Genomic DNA, 20,094 nt, shown 5'->3' with positions numbered 1-20,094 from the left:
GGAAGGGGCAAAGAAGGAGGGAGACACAGACTCCAAAGCAGGCTCCAGGCTCTGAGCTGTTAGCAGAGAGCCAGGCGTGGGGCTCTAATTCATGAACTGTGTGATCATGACCTCAGCTGAAGTCAGACACACTTAACTGACTGAGCCACCTGGGTACCCCTCTAAAGAGAACACTATTTGATAAGAATGTATACATTACTGGTATTATATAGTTTTCTTATTAACACGTAAAATTCTAGCCCACTTAAAAATGAATGGTTTCCCTGTTGTTGCCATCTTTGAGAGGGAGAATAAAGTACATGTGATTTCAAGTGTTCAAACTGTCATGTTCTCTTCAGAGAGTGAAAGCTTACCAAAATAATAAGCATTAAATTATTTTCCCAGCTGCAACTCTCTAACATGTAGTTGAAAGTCTGAAAGGACAGCCTTGTTCTGTAGATCAGTGATTCTCAACAAGAGGGGACAATTTTGTTATCAGTGATTCTCAACAAGAGGGGACAATTTTGTTACCAGGGGACATTTTGCAATGTCCTGAGACATTTTTAGTTTTAACAACTGGCTGGTGGGGTTGGGGGGGGAGATGAGTTTAAAGGGGGTGTGGTGTGCTCCTGGCATCATCCAAATAATCTTACAATGAACAAGAAAGCCCTTACAACAAAGAACTATCCAACCCCAAATACCACTAAGGTTGAAAAAAAGTCTCCTTTCAGATATATCTTCTGAAGCTAACTATAAGAAAATAATTGAGAAAACCAAGCTTTCAGAACTCTTATTTTCACATTTTAAAATAAAGTCTTAACAGGTAGATACTTTTGAATAATAATATATATCTAATACTTTTTTTAGAAACTAAACTGCATATAAATTCAGTTTCCTTTATAGGAAAGTAACTATATTTATTACATACATAATTATATAATACTAAGTATCAACAGGATAACCCAGTAAGATTGATAGTTACATAAGGTTTTATCAACAAAGTTCACATTACTTCACATAATTTTACAAAACATCGTTAGTCTTCAAGATGATTCTAGAAGCATACAGAGAACTCCACATCTCATAAGTAGAAACGATCACTTCCTGAGTTCAAGCTATGGATTTCTGAAAGTTTATTTCACATAATAAAAGCTCTGAGAGGGTCAAGTTTCTAAATAAAAGGAATATCAGAAACCCAGCTAGGATGCAAGCTACACCTGAAACATACCTATCACACTCTTGGCAAAAGAAGCCCGCTTCAGGGTTGCCAGACCTAGGTCTCCAATCTTGACTGAGCCTGTAGGGCCAGTGATAAAGATGTTGTCACACTTAAGATCTCGGTGAATAATAGGCGGAGTTCGGGTATGAAGAAACTGAAGTCCTTTTAGGATCTGACGGCACCAGCTTCTTAGAACTTTAATCTTCATCACCTTAAACCTTTTCAGATACCTAGAGAAGGCAAAGTATACCAAACAGGTTATCAATGATACGAGGTTGCTGCTTTGAAGAATTCCATTAAATTCTAACATATCTGAGATGGGAGTATCAAATTTACAATATTAAGATTCAGTAACCTTAAAGGTTAGTGATACTTTTAGCAAAGTTAAAGGGGAAAGGATGATAATAAGTGGTTGGTAAATGAATTCTAATAACAAAGCACAAAAAAATGAATTCCTTAAAGTTGGGTCACTACTAAAATAACTTAAAAGTTAAGAGGTAGAAAAATAAACAGATATAAAAATAAAAAATAAAAGTTAAGGGATAGAGTTTGACTTCTGGTAAATGGTGGAATAATTCTTACTAGATACAGATATAATTATAAACTGTAGTAAAAATATACAAAAAACAACTACCTCAAGGCTCTGGAGAGCAATCAAAATCTGGCATAAATTGGAAGGGAGTTCATATTAGGGAAAAAAGAAAGCACTGCTTGAGTTTCCTATTTTCTAAATCTCCTCAGCTGAGGAAAGGCTCCTGCCTGATTCTGTAGGTCAGCTCAAATCTAAATAAAAGCCTACAGCCTTATTAGCTGAGGAATGGAGGACAGAGTTCAAGATGACCATAGCAGCTAGAACAGTGCTATCCAACAGAACTTCCTATCATGATAGTCTGCTCAATATAGTATTCACTAAATAAATGTGAATATACTTAAATATAAATTAATTAAAATTAAAAATTCTATTTTTCAGCTGCACTAGCCACATTTCAAGTGCTCAACAGCCACATGTGTCAAGTGGTTACCATTTGGATAGTACAGATATAAAACATTTTCATCACCACAGAGAGTTCCAGTGGACAGGACAGAGAAGTGTGATACTGAAGAGAAGCCCCAAATCCTGCATATTCATTCTGCCCAAATCTCTGGTTGACCTCTGAAATACGTATATGTGGAGCAGCAGATTCAAAGCAGCCCAGCTAATGGCTAAACGAATGGAACAGAGATTTCTGATGCTACTCACTGAGGGAAAGATAAAGTTTCTGGATTGGCTTTTTTTCTGAAAATATTCAGGAAAAGTATGAAGATATAAAATATTACATTAGCCTCATGCTATCTTTAAAATACGTATGGCTAATTAAAGGACAATTTATAACACTGTATTATAGGTTCTATAGAATATGTGAATGTAGCATACATAAAAATTATATAGCATAAAAAACAAGTATTAGGGATAATTGAAACTTTATCTGTGTAAGGTTCCTTTACTTTACATGAAATTGTACAGTATCAACCCAAAGTTTATTGTGAAAAGTTACAGATATAAACACAATCTCCACAGCAACTGTTTTAACACACACACACACACACACACACACACACACACACACACACACACACACATACAGGTTTTAACTAAAAAGCTAATACAGGAACTAAAATGAAATTCTACTTCACTTGGATGAGGTAATCAAAGAAAACTAATGGTGAAAGTTGGTTTTATAGTTTAAACAAATATTGAAACATAGTTACCTCTGAAGGGTGAGGAAGGGCTACCTAGGAAGAGCCATAAGAGCATTTACTAAGATAATAAGAATGTTCTATAACTTAATAGTTTTTACTGCATGAGTGAATGCTTTTGTCAAAACTCACAGAATGATACCACTGTTACACTTTTCACTGTACTTAAATTTCACTGTAAGGAAAAACAAAGCATATAAATACAGTATGAGAACTCTAATGAAATGAGCACTTAAGTGTTTACATGTGAAATATTACTGATGCAACAACTTATTTTGGAATGAACAAAATTAAGATAGGGGAATAATCAGAAGGACATATGTGGTAAAGCAAATACGGCAAGTTAATAAACTACAGAATCTAGGGAGTGAATATGTGTGTTCATTGTGTAATTCTTTCAACTTTTCTGTATAACTGAAAAATTGTTTAATAAAATTTTGGGGATAAGTTGAGTCTGTATCATTTATAAAATGATCAATTATATAAAATATAACAGGTAACTATATCGTAACCTTGTATCTCTTAACTTCATTAAATTTGTTTAGAATCACTGGAATTTTCTATGTAAACAATTACATAATCTGCAATCAAGGGCAATGGTATTATTTCTTCCTTTCCAATCTTTATGCCCGTAATACTAGTTTTCCCTATATTTATGCTTTATTGCAGTGGGTGGGCCTCTAAAACCACAGTGAATGTAAGTGGTTAAAAAAAGCATTCTTGCTTTGTTCCTCATCTCACGGGAAACAGTTAAGCTCAACATTAGCTATAGGCTTTTTGGTGGAAGTTGTTTCTCAGTTTGAAGAAGTTCCCCACTATTCCTAGTTTGAATAAGAGTTTTCAGCCACAAATAGATACTGAATTGTCAAATACTTTTACACATATTTTGAAATGATCATATGAATTTTCTCCTTTATTCTGTTAATGTGGTGAATAACATTGATTAATTCAATGTTAAACCAACTTTGTGATACCCTCTTTGATTTTGATATATTGGATTGGTGGATCCAATTTGCTATTATTTTATAAAGGATCTTTGCATTGATATTCATGAAGGACATTGCTCTTTAAAAATTTCTTTTTCAAGGGAGCCTGGGTGACTCAGTCGGTTTAGTGACCGACTGCGGCTCAGGTCATGATCTCACGGTTCCTGAGTATAAGCCCTGCATCCGGCTCTATGCTGTCAGCGCAGTGGCCACTTCCCACTTCAGATCCTCTGTCTCCCTCTCTCTCTGGCCCTCCCCCGTGCACTCTGTCTCTCAAAAATAAGTAAACATTTGAAAAAAAAATTAGAAAAAAATTTCTTTTCCTATGTATCAAGTTTTTGAGAAAATTCAACACAGTGGATTTCCCATTTTGTTAAGATAAAATGCACATAATATACACCATTTAACTAATTAATTATTTGAGAGAGAATGCACGTGCGAGTCGGGGAAAGGGGCAGAGGGACAGAGAATATCTTTTTTTAAAAATATTTTTTAAATGTTTCTTTTTTGAGAGGGGGGGCAGAGATAGAGGGAGACAAAGAATCTGAAGCCAGAGCCAGGCTCTGAGCTGTTAGAACAGAGGCTGATGCAGGGCTGGAACTCACCAACAGCAAGATCATGACCAGAGCTGAAGTCAGATGCTTAACTGACTGAGCTACCTAGGCTCCCTTAAGAGGGAGAGTATCTTTTTTTTTTTTTTTTAATTTTTATTTATTTTTCAGACAGACAGACAGACAGACACAGACTGCAAGCGGGGGAGGGACAGAGAGAGAGGGAAACACAGAATCCGAAGCAGGCTCCAGGCTCTGGGCTGTCAGCACAGAGCCCGACCCGAGGCTTGAACCCACAAACCATGAGACTGTGACCTGAGCCAATGCCCAACTGACTGAACCACCCAGGTGCCCCAAGAGAGAGTATCTTAAGCAGGCTCCACACTCAGTGCAGATCCCGTGACCCTGGATCATGACCTGAGAAGAAATCAAGAGTCAGACACTCAACTGACTGAGCCACCCAGACACCCCAATATTTACCATTTTACAGTGATACTAAGTAATTCATACTAATAGAAAATCATCACCACCATCTATCTCCAGAACTCTTTTCATCTTAAAAACTGAAACTTTATACCCATTAAACAGTAATTCCCAAAAACCTTCTCCATTTGGGCTCTGGCAACTATCATTCCACTTTCTGTTTCTATGAATTTGACTACTCTAGGTAACTCATAAAGTGAAATCAAACAGTATATTTGTATGTGACTTTTTGTGACTGGCTTATTTCACTTCACACAACGCCCTCAAGGTTCACTTGTATTACAGCATATGTTAGAACTTTCTTACCATTTAAGGCTAAAAAATATTCCACTGTACATATATACCACATTTTGATTATCCATTCTTTCCTTAATGGACCCTTGGGCTGCTTTTACCTTTTAGCTACTGTGAATAATGCTGCTATAAATATGAGTATACAAATATCTCTTTGAGACTCTGCTTTCATTCTTTTAGGTATAAACCCACAAGTGAAAGTGTTAGATCTTATGGTAATTAAGTAGAAATATTATTGACATATAACATTATATTTATCTCAGATGTACAACATAATGATTGATTTCAAGACGATTGGTATATACTGCAAAATGGTCACCACGATAAGTCTAGTTAACATCTATCACCACACAGATATTTTTTCTTATGATGAGAACTTTTAAGATTTACTCTCTTAGCAACTTTCAAATATATAATAGAGCATTATTAACTATAGTCACTATGCTGTACATTACATCCCCAAAACTTATTTTTTTTTTAACGTTTATTTATTTTTGAGACAGAGAGAGACAGAGCATGAACGGGGGAGGGTCAGAGAGAGAGGGAGACACAGAATGTGAAACAGGCTCCAGGCTCTGAGCAGTCAGCACAGAGCCCGACACAGGGCTCAAACTCACGGACTGCGAGATCGTGACCTGAGCCAAAGTCGGACGCTTAACCGACTGAGTCACCCAGGTGCCCCCCCCCCAAAACTTATTTTATAACTAAAAGCTTGTACCTTTTGACCACCGTCACCCATTATACACATTCCACTTCCATCCTTGCACCTATGGCAATCACCAATCTGTTCTCTGTATTTATGAGTTTGGTTTTTGTTGTTGGGTATTTTATTTTTCATTTTTCTTAGATTCACACAGAAGTGAGATCATACAGTATTTGTCTTTATCTGACTTCTTTAACTTAGCATAATGCTTTCCAAGTCCATCCACAATGTCAAAATTTCTTTTTTATGGATGAATAATATAATAATCTATTGTATATACAGATTGTGTATATACATGCATACACACACACCACCTCTTCTTTATTCATTCCTCCACTGATGGACACTTAGGTTACTTCCATGGCTTGGCTGCTGTAAATAAAGCTGTTATGAGCACGGGGTACATATATCTTTTCAAATTAGTGTCTTCATTTTCTTCAGATAAATACCCAGAAGTCAAACTGCTGGATCATATGGTAGTTCTATTTTTAAATTTCTGAGGAACCCCATACTGTTTTCCATAATGGCTACATCAATTTATATGTCTACCAACAATGCACAATGGTTCCCTTTTCTCCACATTCTTGCCAACACTTGTTTTGTCTTTTTGATACTAGCCATTCTAACAGGTATGAATCAGGTGGTATCTCATTGTGATTTTGATTTGTGTTTCCCTAATAACTAGTCGTGGTGAGCATCTTTTTCATGTGTTTCTTGGCCAATTTGTATACCTTTTTTAGTGGAATGTCTATCCAGGTCCTTTGCCCATTTTTTTTCTTTGCCCATTTTTGAATAGGATTGTTTGCTGTGTTTAATGTTGTCGAGTTTTAAGAATTCTCTGTATATTCTAGACATTAATCCCTTTTGAGTTAAATGATTTGTAAATATCTTCTTCCATTCTGTGAATTCTCTTTTTACTCTATCGATAATATCAATGTACAGAAATTTTTAATTTTCATGAAGTTCAATTTTAAACATACTGGATTTTAGGGATGCCTGGGTGGCTCAGTTGGCTGAACATCCAACTTCAGCTTAGGTCATGATCTTGAGGTTGGTGAGTTTGAGTCCCACGTCAGGCTTTGTATTGACAGCGCGGAGCCTGGAGCCTGCTTCGGATTCTGTGTCTCCCTCTCTCTCTACCCCTCCCCCACTAGTGCCATCTCTCGTTCTCTCTCTCGCTCTCTCTTTAAAAAATAAACATTAAAATTTTTTTTAAACATTCTGGATTTTAAAACCTTCGATATAGCATACATTTCAGACAATGTTAATAACCAAGTCACTTCCACTTCTAGTAGAGACTATTAAGTTTTCTTTTTACATTTAATTCAATCAACATATACATATAATTAAAATAAAACTACACATACACAGTAAAACCTTGGTTTGTGAGTATATTTTGTTCTGGAAACATGCTTGTAGCCCAAAGCACTTGTATATTAAAGCTAACTTCAAGAACCACTGGCTCAGTTGTGATCAAGCATCACATACAACTCGTATTACAAGACATCAGTTGCTTCTCAAGTTAAAATTTATTAAAAATGTTTGCTCGTCTTGCAGAACACTCGCAGAACAAGTTACTCACAATCCAAGGTTTTACTGTACTTTAAGTCACTTTTTGTTTTTAGAAACCTTTCTACAGAAATAAATAAGGACATAGGTATACACATGATTACCACAGCACTATTTGAAAGGGAAGATTGTGGACAAGAAGAGATCCAATTTGCCCATACAACTATAAACGGGACATTTCTAAACCCAGAAAAGCTAAATATGACAATGAGAAGTGGTGCTAAAGCTAGGGATATTAGTTAAGTACCACCTTAACCAACAGGAAAAAAGTGACAACCAAATACCATCAGTGCAGAAGACTGACTGACTGACTGACTGACTGAATAAAGGCTCTCCCTGATAACAGAATCTCCAAGTCCTTCATTATGGCTGACGCATGCCCAATCACCTTGAAGAAAAGCCTAGCAGTTGAAAAGTCCTGCCCTCATAACCATAGCTCCTAATCAGCTTTTCAAAGCTGAATTATTTAATATGAACTGACAACCAACTCATGGTTAAATAGGGTTAATTATGGTATCCATCCTAAAAAATTGGAAGACTAAATACTAAGAACAATGGCTGCTAAATACTAGAGTACAGGAAATTTTAGCTCAACAGAGAATACCAATAAAGACATTATTAAAAAGACCCAAGCAGAAGTCTGAAAAATGAAATAACTGAAATGAAAAATTCACTAAAAGGTTTCAACAACAGATAGAACAAGCAGAAGAAAGAACATGCAAACCTGAAAATATGTCAATTGAAATTATGTAGTCTGAGGAGCAGAAAGAAAAGAAAAACAAAGAAAACTCAATAGAGCCTAAGAGTCCTGTGGGATACCACCAAGCTGATCAACATGCATAATTGGAGACCCAAATAAGAAAGGAGAAGATTTGATAAAATCTTGGTAAATTTGATAAAATAATGGCCACACACTTTCTAAATTTGCTAAAAGACATGATTCTACCTATCTAAGAAGCTCAACAAACTCCATGAAGGATACAGAGATTCACACTGATATATTACACTCAAGCTGCTGAAAGTCAAAGACAGAGAGAATCTTGAAAGCAAGAGAGAAGCAACTCATCATGATCAAGAGATCCTCAACAAGACTATCAGCCAACTTATCAGCAGAAACTATGGAGGCTAGAAAGCAGAGGAATGACATATTTAAAGTGCTGAAAGGGGTTTTCCAACCATCAACCAAGAATTTTGTATCTAGCACAAGTATCCTTCAAAAATGAAGGCAATATTAAGACATGCCCAGATAAATAAAAGCTGGGGTGCCTGTTGTGAGAACACCTGCTCTACAGGAAATGCAAAGCAAGTTCTTGAGGCTAAAACAAAAGGGCACTGGACAGTAACTTGAAGCTTTAGGAAGAAATAAAATCTCTGGTAAAGGTAAATACATCGCTAAATATAAAAACCAGTATTAACATATTTTTGGTCTGTAACTCCTTTGTTCATTTCCTACATGATTTAAAAGGCGAACACATAAATCACTAATTATAAATCTGAATTAATGGGAACACAATGAATAAAGATGCAATTTGCATCTTTGCAAAATCTACAAAAACACAAAAGAGGTGCAAAGCTGTATAATAGGAGCAAAGATTCTGAAGCTACTGAAGCTAAGTTGGTAACATTTCAAACAAGACTGTTTGTGGTGTTCATTGTAATTCCTAAGGTAACCACCAGAAAATATCTAAAAAACACGTACAAAGGAAATGAGAAGAGTATTAAAATGGTACAATAAAAAAAAAAAATCAATTAATAAAAACAGCAACAGAGACAAGGAACAAAAAAGGTATTAAAATATACCAAAAAATTAGCAAAATTGCTTCCTTATCACTAATTCCTTCAAGTATAAATGGACTGAATTTTCTAATCAAAAGACAGAGATGGCACAATGGAGATACACGATTCAACCATATGCTGTCTCAACAGACTCACTTTAGATTCAAAGACCCACCCAGAAGATGAAAGGACAGAAAAAGATATTCCATGCAAACAGTAACCAAAAGAGTGAGGTGGCAATGTTAGTATCAGATAAAATAGCCAAAATAAAAAACTGATACAGGAGATAAAGAATATTATATATTGATAAAAGGTCAATTTCTCAAGAAGATTATAACAATTATAAACATAATACACAAACAGAGCTCCTAAATACACCAAGCAAATATAGACAGAACTGAAAGGAGGAGTACACAGTTCTATAGCAATAGTTGGAGACTTCAATAGCCTACTTTCAAAAACAGGTAAAGTATCTAGACAGAAGACCATTAAGGCAGTAAAGGACTTGAACAACACTATAAACCACCTAGACATAACAGAAATATATGGAACATGACACCCAACAACAGTTGAATATATATTCTTCTCAAGAACACATGGAACATTCCCTCAAGAAACCTCCCAACAAAGGAAAGTCCAGGACTACATGGTTTCATTGTTGAATTCTACCAAACATTTAAAGGAAAAAGGCTAATCCTTCTCAAACTCTTCCAAAAAGTAGAAAAGGAGGAAACACTTAAGTCATTCAATGAGGCCAGTACAGCCCTGATAGCAAAGACACCACAAGAAAACTACATGCCAATATCTCTTATGAATATAGATGCAAAAGTCATCAAGAAAACATTACCTAACTGAATCCAACAGCACAGTAAAAGGATTATACACCATGACCACATGGAATTTATCCATGTGCAATTTATCCATGAAATGGAAGTATCTCTCAATTTTAGAAAAAAATCAGTCAGCATGATATACTTCATTAATAGAACAAAGGGGAAAAAAAAAACTATGATCATCTCAACTTATGCAGAAAAAGCATTAGACAAAATCCAGTATCTTTCTATGATAAAAATACTCAGACTAGGAATAAGGAGAAAACATGACAGAACAATTATGAAAAACCCAAAGCTTATATCGTACTTAATGGTGAAACACTGAAAGCTTTCCCAGTAAGATTAGGAATAAGACAAGGATAACCACTGTTACTCAACATTGTACTAGAAATTCTAGCCAGAGCAATTAAGCAAGATAAAGAAATAAAAGTATTCAAATTAGAAGGGAAGTAAAACTATTATTTATAGATGCCAACATCCTATATATAGAAAATCCCAAAGAACGAACACACATACTCTCGCCCCCAACCCACACAACTAGAGTTAATAACAGAATTCATCAAAGTTGCAAGAGTGCAAGATCAACATGCACAAATGAGTTGTGTTCTATATACCAACAATTAACGACCTATACAGGAAATTAAAAAAATAATTTCATTTGCAACAGCATCCAAAAGAATAAAATACCTAGGCATAAATTTAACCAACAAAGCAAAGGACTTAAACATTGGAAACTAGAAAAAACCATTGAAAAACTAAATAAAATGTAAAAATATCTCATGTTCATGGGTTGGAAAACTTAATATAGTTAATGACAATACTACCCAAAGTGGCCTACAGATTCAACGTATCTATAACTGTATTTGACAATCAAAATTCTATCAGCCTTTTTGCAGAAATGGAAAAATAATTCTCAAGTTCACATGGAATTGCAAGGGGCCCCAAATAGCCAAAACAATATTGAAAAAGTACAAAATTGGAGAACTCACACTTCTGAATTTGAAAACATATTACAAAAGCTACAGTAATCAAAACAGTGTGATACTGTTATAGGGACAGATATGTAGACCAAAAGAATAGCATCAAGAGTCCAGAAATAAACCCATAGATCTATAGTTCAAGGATTTTTGACAGGAGTACAAGGCCATTCAATAGGGAAAGAACAGTCTCTTCAACAAAATGGTGCTAGATAACTGGACATCCCTGTGCAATAGAATTAAGTTGGATCCCACACTGCACACAAAAATTTACTTAAAATTAAAACTACAACCTAAATATAAGAGACAAACCTGTAGAAGTTTTAGAAGAAAACTTAGGGATAAATCTGCATGACCCTGGTTTTGGCAACAGATTCTTAGATAGAACACCAAAAGTACAAACAAGAAAAAACAAGTAAGTTGGACTTCATCAACATTAACTTTGTATATCACAGGACATTATCAAGGAAGTAAAAATATAACCTATAGAATGGGAGACAATATTTGCAAATCATGTACTGAGAAAGGTTTAGCTTATAGAATAAAGAACTCTTACAACTCAACAATAAAAAAAAAAAAATTTTAAATGGGCAAAGGACTTGAATAGATATTTGTCCAAAGATAAATAGCCAACATGCACACGACAAGATGCTCAATGAGATACCATGTCACACCTGGTAGGATGGCTATGAAAATACATATATACATACATACATACATACATACATACATACATACAAACATACAAAACACAAGTGTTGGCAAGGATATGGAGAAACTGAAACTCTTATACATTGTTGGTGGGAATGTGAAACAGTTCAGCTGCTGTGAAAAATAGTTTGATGGTTCCTTAAAAAATTAAACATAGAATTACCATGACTCAGCAATTCCACTTGTAGTCATACACCCAAAAGAAATGAAAACATATACTCAAAAACTTATACACACATGTTTTATAGCAGTATTATTCACGATAGCCAAAGGTGGAAACAGATCAAATGGATAAACAAATTTGTGGTATATCCATGAAACAAAATGTTATGTAGTCATAAAAAGGAATAAAATACTGATACATGCTACATCACGAACCTTGAAAACATTATGCTAAGTTAAAGAAGCCAAACACAAAAGACCCCGTTATTTTATGATTCCATTTATATGAAATATCTTGATCAGATAAAACCAGAGACAGAAAGCAGTCAGTGGTTGCCAAGGGCTGGAGTAATGGGTAATGGGTAATGATGTTAATGGGTTTTAGTTTTGCAGGTTTGAAGAGTGCTGGAGAATGGCTGCACAGCAATGTGAATGTACTTAACATTACTGAACTGTACATTTAAAAATGATTAAGATGGGGGGGCATGCCTGGATGGCTCAGCTGGTTAAGCATCCGACTCTTGATTTTGGCTCAGGCCATGATCCCAGGGTCTTGGGATCAAGCAGTGCATCAGGCTCACAGTGGAGCGTGAGCCTGCTTGGGATATTCTCTCTCTCCTGCTCTCTCTGCTCCTCCCCTGCTCATTCTCTCCCCCCCCCCCCCCGCCCACCTCAAAACTAAAGAATAAACTTAAAAAAAAGAGAACCCCAAGCAGCCTCTGTGCTGTCAGCACAGAGCCTGACACAGGGCTCGAACCCATGAAGTATGAGATCATAACCTGGGCTGAATTCAAGAGTTGGACACTCAACCAACTAAGCTACCCAGGCATTCCAATGATTTATTCTTATTTCTAGAAGTCTTTGGATCTTTTCTAATTATGCCTGAACTTTCTTTTCTTTCTTTCTTTTTTTTTTTTTTAAAGTAATCTCTATGCCCAACATGGGACTCAAATTCATAATCCCAAGAGATTAAGAGTTGCGTGCTCTACTGACAGAGCCAACCAGGTGCCCCTGCCTGAACTTTTTTGATGTAGTTATATTCCTTCACTATGGTTTCTAATCATGGTTTCTCTCCTTTTATCACTTTATATACTTGTATATACTTACATATACCTTTAGTGACATCTTTTTGTACTTATAAGCTTATTTTGTATTCACTTTCAGAGTTGTCAATAGCATCTTTGATTCCAATGTTATTTTCCAGTTGTATCTGATCATCATATTACTGTGTGTGACTTGTAATTTGTGAGGTCACCTTCACTGGGGACTGTTTTATCCACGTACATAATGACCAATGAAATGCTGAAAATGTCCCTCGGAGTTTTCATTGGATTCTGGACCAATTAGAATCTTCATTCCTTGATTTGTGATCCCTGCACCAAGCTGGTAGTCTACATTTATATTATAGAGCCATCTACACATGACCTGAGATTTCTGGTTTTTTTCATAGGGACTCCCCCTCTTATCCTAAGTGCTGGGCAGAGGGGCAAAATTCCTTGTAGCTTTCACTGGCTGGGGTGAAGAGTTCTCCCTTTTTATTAATAATTCAGGTTTTGACACAGGCTAAGTTCAAGTTCCCCTCTCTGCTGAGTTCTAAGGCCTTTTGTCCTGGCATGGACAATAAAACTCTTGGTATCCAAAACTCAAGCCCTATATGTGATGTGAAAACCCAACAGACTGCCAAAACATTGGTTACTGTTTAGGTCTTTAGTTACCTCCACTTGTCCTTTCATCTGGAGGTCACTCTTTCTTTCTTTAAAAACTTGGGTATGTACTGAAAAAGCTTTTATTATATTCCACATTTTAGTTTGTTGATGGTGGGGGTGGGGGTGGGGGTGGGGGTGGGAGTGGAATTCCAAAGAAGCTTAGGCTATGTTACCCAAAGCCTTTCAATAAACTTTTTAAAACAAATAAACTGTTATAGAGTACTCCTGTAGGATATGCCTGACAGACTACTGACAGTCCATTAATATATCCAAACTGGTGAAAAGAATCTCAAGATGAAGATATACACACAAACTACTACTACCACACAATTTCCCTCAATTCATTCAAATACTTACCAAGTTTAAAGCATAGTGCTAGGGAGCACAGTCTAGTGAAAGAAAAAGACATCTGGATAACAAGAAGCTTGGATGACTAGGGTAAAGATGTTGCCATAAATACTTGAGAAGCTGGGTGTGGAAACTAGAATTTGCTAGGGGGAAATAATTTGTTGGCTTTTCAGTGTGTTAATCTTAAGCATCCAAGAACACATGCAAGTGACTACATTCAGGAAATATAAAACTATGTTTCAAAGACCTGTGATGAATCAGTTCAGTAGTATTAACTAAAGAAAAGTAGTCAGAAATTAATACATACTAAAGAGACAATTAAAAAAAATCTGTATCTGGGGCACCTGGGTGGCTCAGTCAGTTAAGTGTCCGACTCTTGGTTTCAGCTCAGGTCATGATCTCATGGTTTATGAGTTTGAGCCCCGCTTCGGGCTCTGTGCACTGACAGCATGGAGGTTGCTTGGGATTCTCTCTCTCTGCCCCTGCCTGGCTTTCTCTTTCTCTCTCTCTCTCTCTCTCTCTCTCTCTCTCAAGATAAATAAACTTAAACAAACAAAAAAAGATACTTAAAAAAAATCCAATTCCTTCACAATAAAAAAATTTAAACCATATAATTTATACTACAGTTTACCCTTGAATAATATAGGTTTGAACATTGCAGGTCTACTTATATACAGATTTTTACAGTATAGCACTGTAAATGTATTTTCTCATAATTTTATTTTCTCTAGCTTATTTTATTATAAGAATACAGTAAATAAGGGGTGCCTGGGTGGCTCAGTTAGTTAGGCGTCTGACTTCGGTTCAGGTCACAATTTCACAGTTCATGAGTTCGAGCCCCACACTGGGGTGTCAGCATGGAGCCCACTTTGGATCCTCTGTCCCCTTCTCTCTCTGCCCCTCCCCTGCTTGTGCTCTCTCTCAAAAATAAACATTAAAAAAAAAAAGAATATAGTAAATAATACATATCATATACGAATATGTGTTAATCAACTGTTTATGTTATCAGTAAGGCTTCCAGTAGGCTGGAACAGTAGGCCATTAAGTAATTGTTTGGAGGATTCAAAAGTTATACTCAGATTTTCAACTACATGGAGGGTGAGTACCCCTAATTTCCATGCTGTTCAAGGGTCGTTTGTACTTTCCTCTCTGAGTGAGGAAAACACCTGTGATTCCCAAAGGCTAAACTCCAACTCTTTAAAACTCTGTAATAGGGAACAAGAAATTTCTGCATTTGACCTGTTTTCCTGAAAGAAATGATGAGTCTAGCTGTTTGGGCATTAATTTCTAATACTATAACAAATGAAACTAGTGATAACTGCTACAGCACAATTTGCATTTGACATAATAGTTGCAGAGATGCAGCAAAAACTGTACAAGGTGATAAAAATAAATGGAGAAGTCCTCTCAATAAGCTTCAACCTCATTTTAACCACTAGAGGGCTACCTTGCCATTTGATTTCACAATCCCTTAGCCATTCAATTTTAGAACCCCAAATCAACAGGGTTTAAAATAACTAGGTTTATTCTGTAATAACTTCTCTTTTTAATATTACTACTGAATAATTATCAAATCATTTTATACACCAGAGGACTTTGTGGGCAAGAAAATGTGCTAATAACAGTTGGAACGATTGTTCCCTCCATGGTACACTGGGTGACAAAAGCAGGACTGATAAAATAGGAAAATTCAAGTTCTTTCGTACTTCTTGGTCAATTTTGATAATATTGATAGACTTACGTTTTAAGTGTTCCAGATGTCATTAGTTCAGTCACCAAAACAATGCACTTCTTCCCTTTTACTGTGGACTCCCAGGAATCATAGAATCGAACAATATTGGGATGCTGAAGGCCCTTTAACATTTCTGCCTCTTCTTTAAATCTCTGCCTCTCAGACTTTGTTAATTTTCGATCCTAAAATCAAGAACCAGAACAGAACGTGGTTTAAAATAACAAAACACGAAGTCACACAGTTAAATTTAAATGCTGTTAGGAGTACACTATCATGATGAGTACTGAGAAAGGTATAATTGTTGAATCATACAGCATACCCGAAACTAATATAGCACTATATGTTAATTATACTTGGATAAAAATAAAATAGTTCAAATAGAAAAACACACAAAAATAATTTTAAATGCTAAATGTGTACTAAATTATGATGATCAATACTGTTTCAAACAGGAACACTACAGTTGCTAAAGACCAATAATTTCTTTAGCCTTTCAGCAGTATGACAACAGGCTAAAGTATCTTTAAGAAAACTAGATTATAATGTCATGCTTGAGATTACTTCAGCATCTTTATTGTTAATGTATGCCTCAGAGATGGTCTCATTTTGTAGGTGCAGTTAACTTACCACTTCTAAAATAAGTCATTTATTGCTAGATATGCAACTTAACAATATGGTATGAGATTTTGGAGGTAAAAAGATCTAAATATAAATTCTAGTTCTGTCTTTGCTTTGATCAGAATTTTCTTTATGAATATATTAATCTACTAGGTATGCTTTATCACATGTTTAAAGCACCTGGCACTATGTAAGTTAATTCACTTCTCTGAAATGAACTAGGGAAAAACAATTTGTTGATCTTCCCTTGACAAAATCCCAAACAAACAAACTCTGAATTATTCTATATATTAAAACTGAAACTATCTCTGCCATATTAATATTCTATCAAAACATGCAATACATATTTTAACAAAATATTCCAGGCATACAATAATGTGTCCATCACATAAATAAACATTCTAGATATAATTAAAGTCTCCTATGTAACTAGATTGTCCTTCCCCCGTCACTATTCCTTACCCTTTAATAACCACTAGCCTGAATTTGGACATACCATTCCCAAATGGGTATTTACACTTTGGGTTAAAATGTTAAAAGTTCATAAAATGATGTTACAGAGTATGTTTTCTTTGAAAGCTTGTTTTCATTCAGTATTGAGATCACCCGTGATGATACACAAGGAGACTACAAGATATCTACCATATTACTGTAACTTGGCTTTGTTCATTATCACTGTTACAGTTACTGTCTAAATATATCACAATTTATATAATCTCCTATTGATTAATCTTTAGACTCTTCCCCATTTTTTGCTACTCAATACTGCAGTGGTGTTACAGTATTAATCTCCCTGGACATACATTAAAGTGTGTGTCTAGGACACAGGTTCTTATTACAAAGCTACAGCAATCAAAACAGTGTGGTACTGGCATAAGGACAGATGTATAGACCAAAGGAATAGTGTTGACAGTCCAGAAATAAGCCCATACATCAATTATGAATATATATACCTGAGAGCACTCAGCAATCCTTGTGATTTTTGTCACCAATAGCCCTAGATATTTTGATATCATGTAACAGTGGTTATAGATTATCTCAAAATACCATTTACATCAATCAAATTACTTTGAAATTGACAGCTATTAGATCTTTCAGTTGCTCTTATTAGTATGCACTAATAATGCATACTACATCACATATTTAAAAATTTTTGTAACTATTTCAGTATAATCAGTTTCCATTTTAATCCTATGTATTTTATTATACAGACTTAAAACATTATTCTAGCTTTCAAAGGAGATCTGAGGCACAAAAAAAATACTATTAGGATACATGTCTAGAATTAATCATACATAAGAAATAGGCACCTTCAATTTTCATAGGTATCAACAAATTGTTTTTCAAGGGGACTGTACCAAATATACTCTCTTAATAGCATTGTATGAAGGTTTCTGCTGCACACGGTCACCAGCAATTGGTATTATCAGACATTAATCAATTTGATGGGTATAAACTCATATCCTATTGTTTAGTTTACATTTTGAGAGTCAAAAATAAGTGAGAAAAACTTTGTTTTCTTTGCAGGCTACTTCATATTCTTCTTCTGTGAGATGTCCAATCATATCATTTGTTGCTTTCCTTCTTTGTATAAGTTCTCAATATAAATTTGGATACTAATTCTTTATTAATTTTATGTTACAGATATGTTTTCTCAATTTGTGTTTCGTATCTCCACCTTGCTTATGAAGTCTTTTGATTTCAATGTTTTTATTTGACTATAGTTCAATTTATCTTTTACTTTGTGGCTTTATGTCTTCAAGTAATTCTTCTAGACACTGAGGCCATATGTTTTTCCTTTTTAAAATATAAATTTGTTTTGTTTGCCACACTTGGGAATTTATTTGTTGAGTAATTTATTTGGTTGGATAAAAGAAGGACTGGCTGTTTTTTTCTATATTAACCAATAACTCAATACTATTGGATGAACAATCCATCCTTTCCATATAAGTGTAATTCTATTTCTGGATTCTATATTCTATTACAATGGTCTGTCTATTCTGCACTAATATCACGCTTTCTTGTTATAGTTTTAAAATAATTCATTTTTTTAAAAAAATTTAAAAAATAAAAAAAATAATAATTCATTCTTGGTAGAACCACTTCCTATAACACCTTCTTCAATTTTATTTTCTAAATTATCTTAGCTATTTTTTCCAATAAGACTTTTATTTTTATAATATAGAAATTACAGCATAAACCACCTAAAATATCAGGATATTATCAAGAATTTTAATTAAAGGCATAGAACTTGTAACGACATGGAGATTGTACAGATAATCTGCTCTCCCAACAACTCTTTTTCCCAAGTAGTATATATTAAAAAATTTTTTATTGTAAATTTATATACCATAAAAAGTACTATTCTCATCACTCCTCTGATATCAATTATCTTATATATTATTTTTGCCTGATACTTTAGTTCCCTACTATCCTACTACTCTTTAAGACAACATTATAATTACTATTTAAACAGTATATGTTTACTTATATATACCCACATATCTTTTTATTCACATTTCCATTTTGCTCCTTATTCCCTTATCTGGGCTTATTTTTCTTCTTTTGGGAAATACATTTTTCACAATTCTTTCAGTAAACATTCCAATAGTGGTGTAATCTTAATTTGTTTGAAATGTTTATTCCATCACGACTCTTGAATGATAATTTAGATGGGTGTAGAATTCTAGGTTGGCTTATTTTTCTTTCAGCATTTTCAAGATACTGTTTTGCGGTGTTCTGTTGTCTACTACAGCTGTCAGTATAAATGTCCTCCTTTGTAAATTTATCTGTATTTTCTCTCTACTTGCTCTAAAGCCTTAAAAAAATTTTTTTTAATGTTTATTTATTTTTGAGAGAGAGAGAGAGAGAGAGAGACAGAGTGTAAGCAGGGAGGGGTAGAGGGAGAGGGAGACACAGAATCCGAAGCAGCTCCAGGCTCTGAGCTATCAGCACAGAACCTGTTGTGGGGCTTGAACCCACAAACTGTGAGATCATGACCTGAGCTGAATTCAGATGCTTAACCAACTGAGCCACCCAGGTGCCCCAAGACTTTTTTTTTTTAAATTGTGTTCTGTACTTCCACTACCAGGCATCTAGTTTTATGTATATATAATGGCGCTGAGTGTGCTTTTAAGCCACAAGTTTCAAGTATTTGTCTTCAAGTCAGGAAAATTATCAACTATTATCTCTTTGAATATTGCCTTCTCCTATTCCTTTCTCTTCTAAGATTTACGTATGTGTTTATATGTGCTGTGTGTCTGTGTTTTTGTGTGTAACCTACTCCATTCTTCCTATCTTTTAACTTCTCTCTCATTTTCCATTTCTTTATCTTCTGGACAATGTTCTGAGATCTTGCTCACTAAGTCACTCCTAAGCTACTACTAGATCTAAACTGGTTATTACCTCCTAAAAATTTGTTTAGATTAATCAAACTTTAAAGTCCAAAGGAGCAAGGGATACAAAAGACATGTGGCAAGGTCTCAGTCCCTGATCCAGAAATAAGTGATGAATGAACACAAAAAATATGAACACTTCCAACTAACCATACAAGTCTTAGAGGGCTAGGTATATAGGTAAGAGAGGCACATATTTAAACATCCATAAAGAAAATAAAACAAAGTTGTCAATCTGTCACCAGAAGTACTCAAGCCACCACTCCAGTCCCTACTCTCCTCATTAGCATCATAAATAAAGCTAGGAGAGAAAAA

The 20,094-nt window shown here is 35.0% G+C and overlaps 1 protein-coding gene across 23 annotated transcripts in view; it reads right to left on the bottom strand.

Moving 5' to 3' along the window:
* The window catches only part of WNK1 (WNK lysine deficient protein kinase 1), a 159,657-nt gene that overhangs the window by 71,607 nt on the left and 67,956 nt on the right, over positions 1 to 20,094 (bottom strand). For all 23 annotated transcript variants that reach the window (XM_053895187.1, XM_053895191.1, XM_053895190.1 and 20 more), the window contains exons 2-3: positions 15,776 to 15,948; positions 1,208 to 1,428 (exon numbers count right to left, since the gene is read on the bottom strand). In XM_053895187.1, coding sequence (XP_053751162.1) covers positions 1,208 to 1,428; positions 15,776 to 15,948 — 394 coding nt within the window. The remainder of the gene's footprint in view (positions 1 to 1,207; positions 1,429 to 15,775; positions 15,949 to 20,094) is intronic.

The sequence above is a fragment of the Panthera pardus genome, unplaced genomic scaffold (genome assembly GCF_024362965.1).
Source record: "Panthera pardus isolate Hobbes unplaced genomic scaffold, ASM2436296v1 HiC_scaffold_6, whole genome shotgun sequence".
NCBI lineage: Eukaryota > Metazoa > Chordata > Mammalia > Carnivora > Felidae > Panthera > Panthera pardus.
Note: the sequence above shows the minus strand (reverse complement) of the source record. Positions and strands in the feature narration are given on the sequence as shown.